General features: G+C 56.2%; 1 protein-coding gene across 1 annotated transcript in view; it reads left to right on the forward strand.

Annotated features, from left to right (window-relative positions):
• The window catches only part of CCDC40 (coiled-coil domain containing 40), an 18,086-nt gene that overhangs the window by 10,856 nt on the left and 5,604 nt on the right, over window positions 1-1,626 (forward strand). The window contains exon 11 of the mRNA XM_015559730.1: window positions 681-838. Within this exon, the coding sequence (XP_015415216.1) occupies window positions 681-838 (158 nt within the window). The remainder of the gene's footprint in view (window positions 1-680; window positions 839-1,626) is intronic.

Consider the following 1,626-nt stretch of genomic DNA (forward strand, 5'->3'; position numbering starts at 1 on the left):
GGGGTGACCTGGCGATCTCAGAGGTCTTGGCAAAGAAAGGGACGGGCTCAGAGGGCCCGAGGGTTACCGCAAGGGCAGGGCGAGGCCAGGTGGAATGCTGGGGGCGTCTGTCCCCAGCTGGGCAGGGCCGGCTTTAAAACCTAGAGGTGGGAAAAAAAAAACAAAAAAAAACCTAGAGGTGAGGGGGTTGTAGAAAGGCACCCAAGGGACCGGCCAGCGGTGCATGGAGGACAGCCAGCTGGGGTCTGGGGGAGGAGTGGGCAGGAGCCAGGGGAAGGTGAGGGGGCGGAGGCTTTGTGGGGGCAGCGAGGGCCTGGGGCTGGCAGGGGGTCAGGGCACAGCTTTTGTTTGGGGGGGAGGGATTTATACGGAAGGACTGGGAGAGGGACGGTTCCTGGTGGTGACAGGCCTGCCTGAGACAGGAAAACGGGCCATCTCCTCACCTGTGTGCACACATTTCCGCCCAGTGTGGCCACGGCCTGTCTACGGAGAAACAATGCAACCTTTCTTGGTTGTGAGAGGCCCTCAGGGTCCCGGAGAGAGAGAGGAACCGGTTTCCTGCGCTCCTGGAGATCGGGACCTTTCTCCCGACCAGGGGGGACCTCTAGGAGGTGGGGGCCCTCCTCCAGAGCCTCCCAGGAAAAGCGAAGGTTCCGACGCGCCTCCTGTCGGTCCTGCAGGTGACACACCTCTCCAAGATCGACGGCGACATCGCCCAGGCCACGCTGGACATCACCCACACCAACTGCCGGGCGGACGTGCACCGGGAGGCGCTGGCCGAGCTGGACAAGGAGGTGCAGAAGGTCAACGAGCTCATCGGCAACAGCGAGCCCCTTTGGTGGCCGAACGACCCTTTCAAAGGGGTCGCCTAAGATCATCCTGAATATCAGATATTTACATTAAGATTCATAACAGTAGCAACATGACAGTTATGAAGTAGCAATGAAAATAATTTTATAATTGGGTCACAACATGAGGAACCATATTTAAAGGCCAGAAGGTAGAGAACCACTGCTTTCCCACCTCAGTGGCAGCCCTAAGGAGTGGAGAGCCAAGCAATAAGGAGCAAGCAGGAGGGCAGCTAGGAGAGAGTATGTGGGTAGTTAGGAGCGAGGGGTCCCAAGTTGCGAGAGAGATATCCAACTGCAGGTTTAGGACCTATCTAAACCGGCAGTCTGACATCTCCCGAGGTGTCCCAGATTTCGAGAGGACATAGACCAGGCTGAGGGATCCCTGCCCCCTGCACAAATATTGTGCATCTGGACTCTAGTTATCTTATAATTTAAGTATCCTATATAATAAAAGCCTAATATGCTAAGTATCCAGTCATTGGTTGACCATTCAACCAATCAATGCATAATATGCTAGGCCCCTCAACCACTTGCTATGATGTACACTGTCCACCAGGGGGCAGACAGTCTACTGATCAACCAGTCACTACGACATGCACTGACCACCAGGGGGTAGACGCTCAATTCAGAAGCTGCCCCCTGGTGGTCAGTGCACTTCCACAGGGGAAGCGCCGCTCAGCCAGAAGCCAGCTGATGGCTGGCTAGCACAGCGGTGGTAGCAGGAGCCTCTCCCGCCACCATGGCAATGCTAAGGATGTCCGACTAACAGCTTAAG

The sequence above is a fragment of the Myotis davidii genome, unplaced genomic scaffold (genome assembly GCF_000327345.1).
Source record: "Myotis davidii unplaced genomic scaffold, ASM32734v1 scaffold211, whole genome shotgun sequence".
NCBI lineage: Eukaryota > Metazoa > Chordata > Mammalia > Chiroptera > Vespertilionidae > Myotis > Myotis davidii.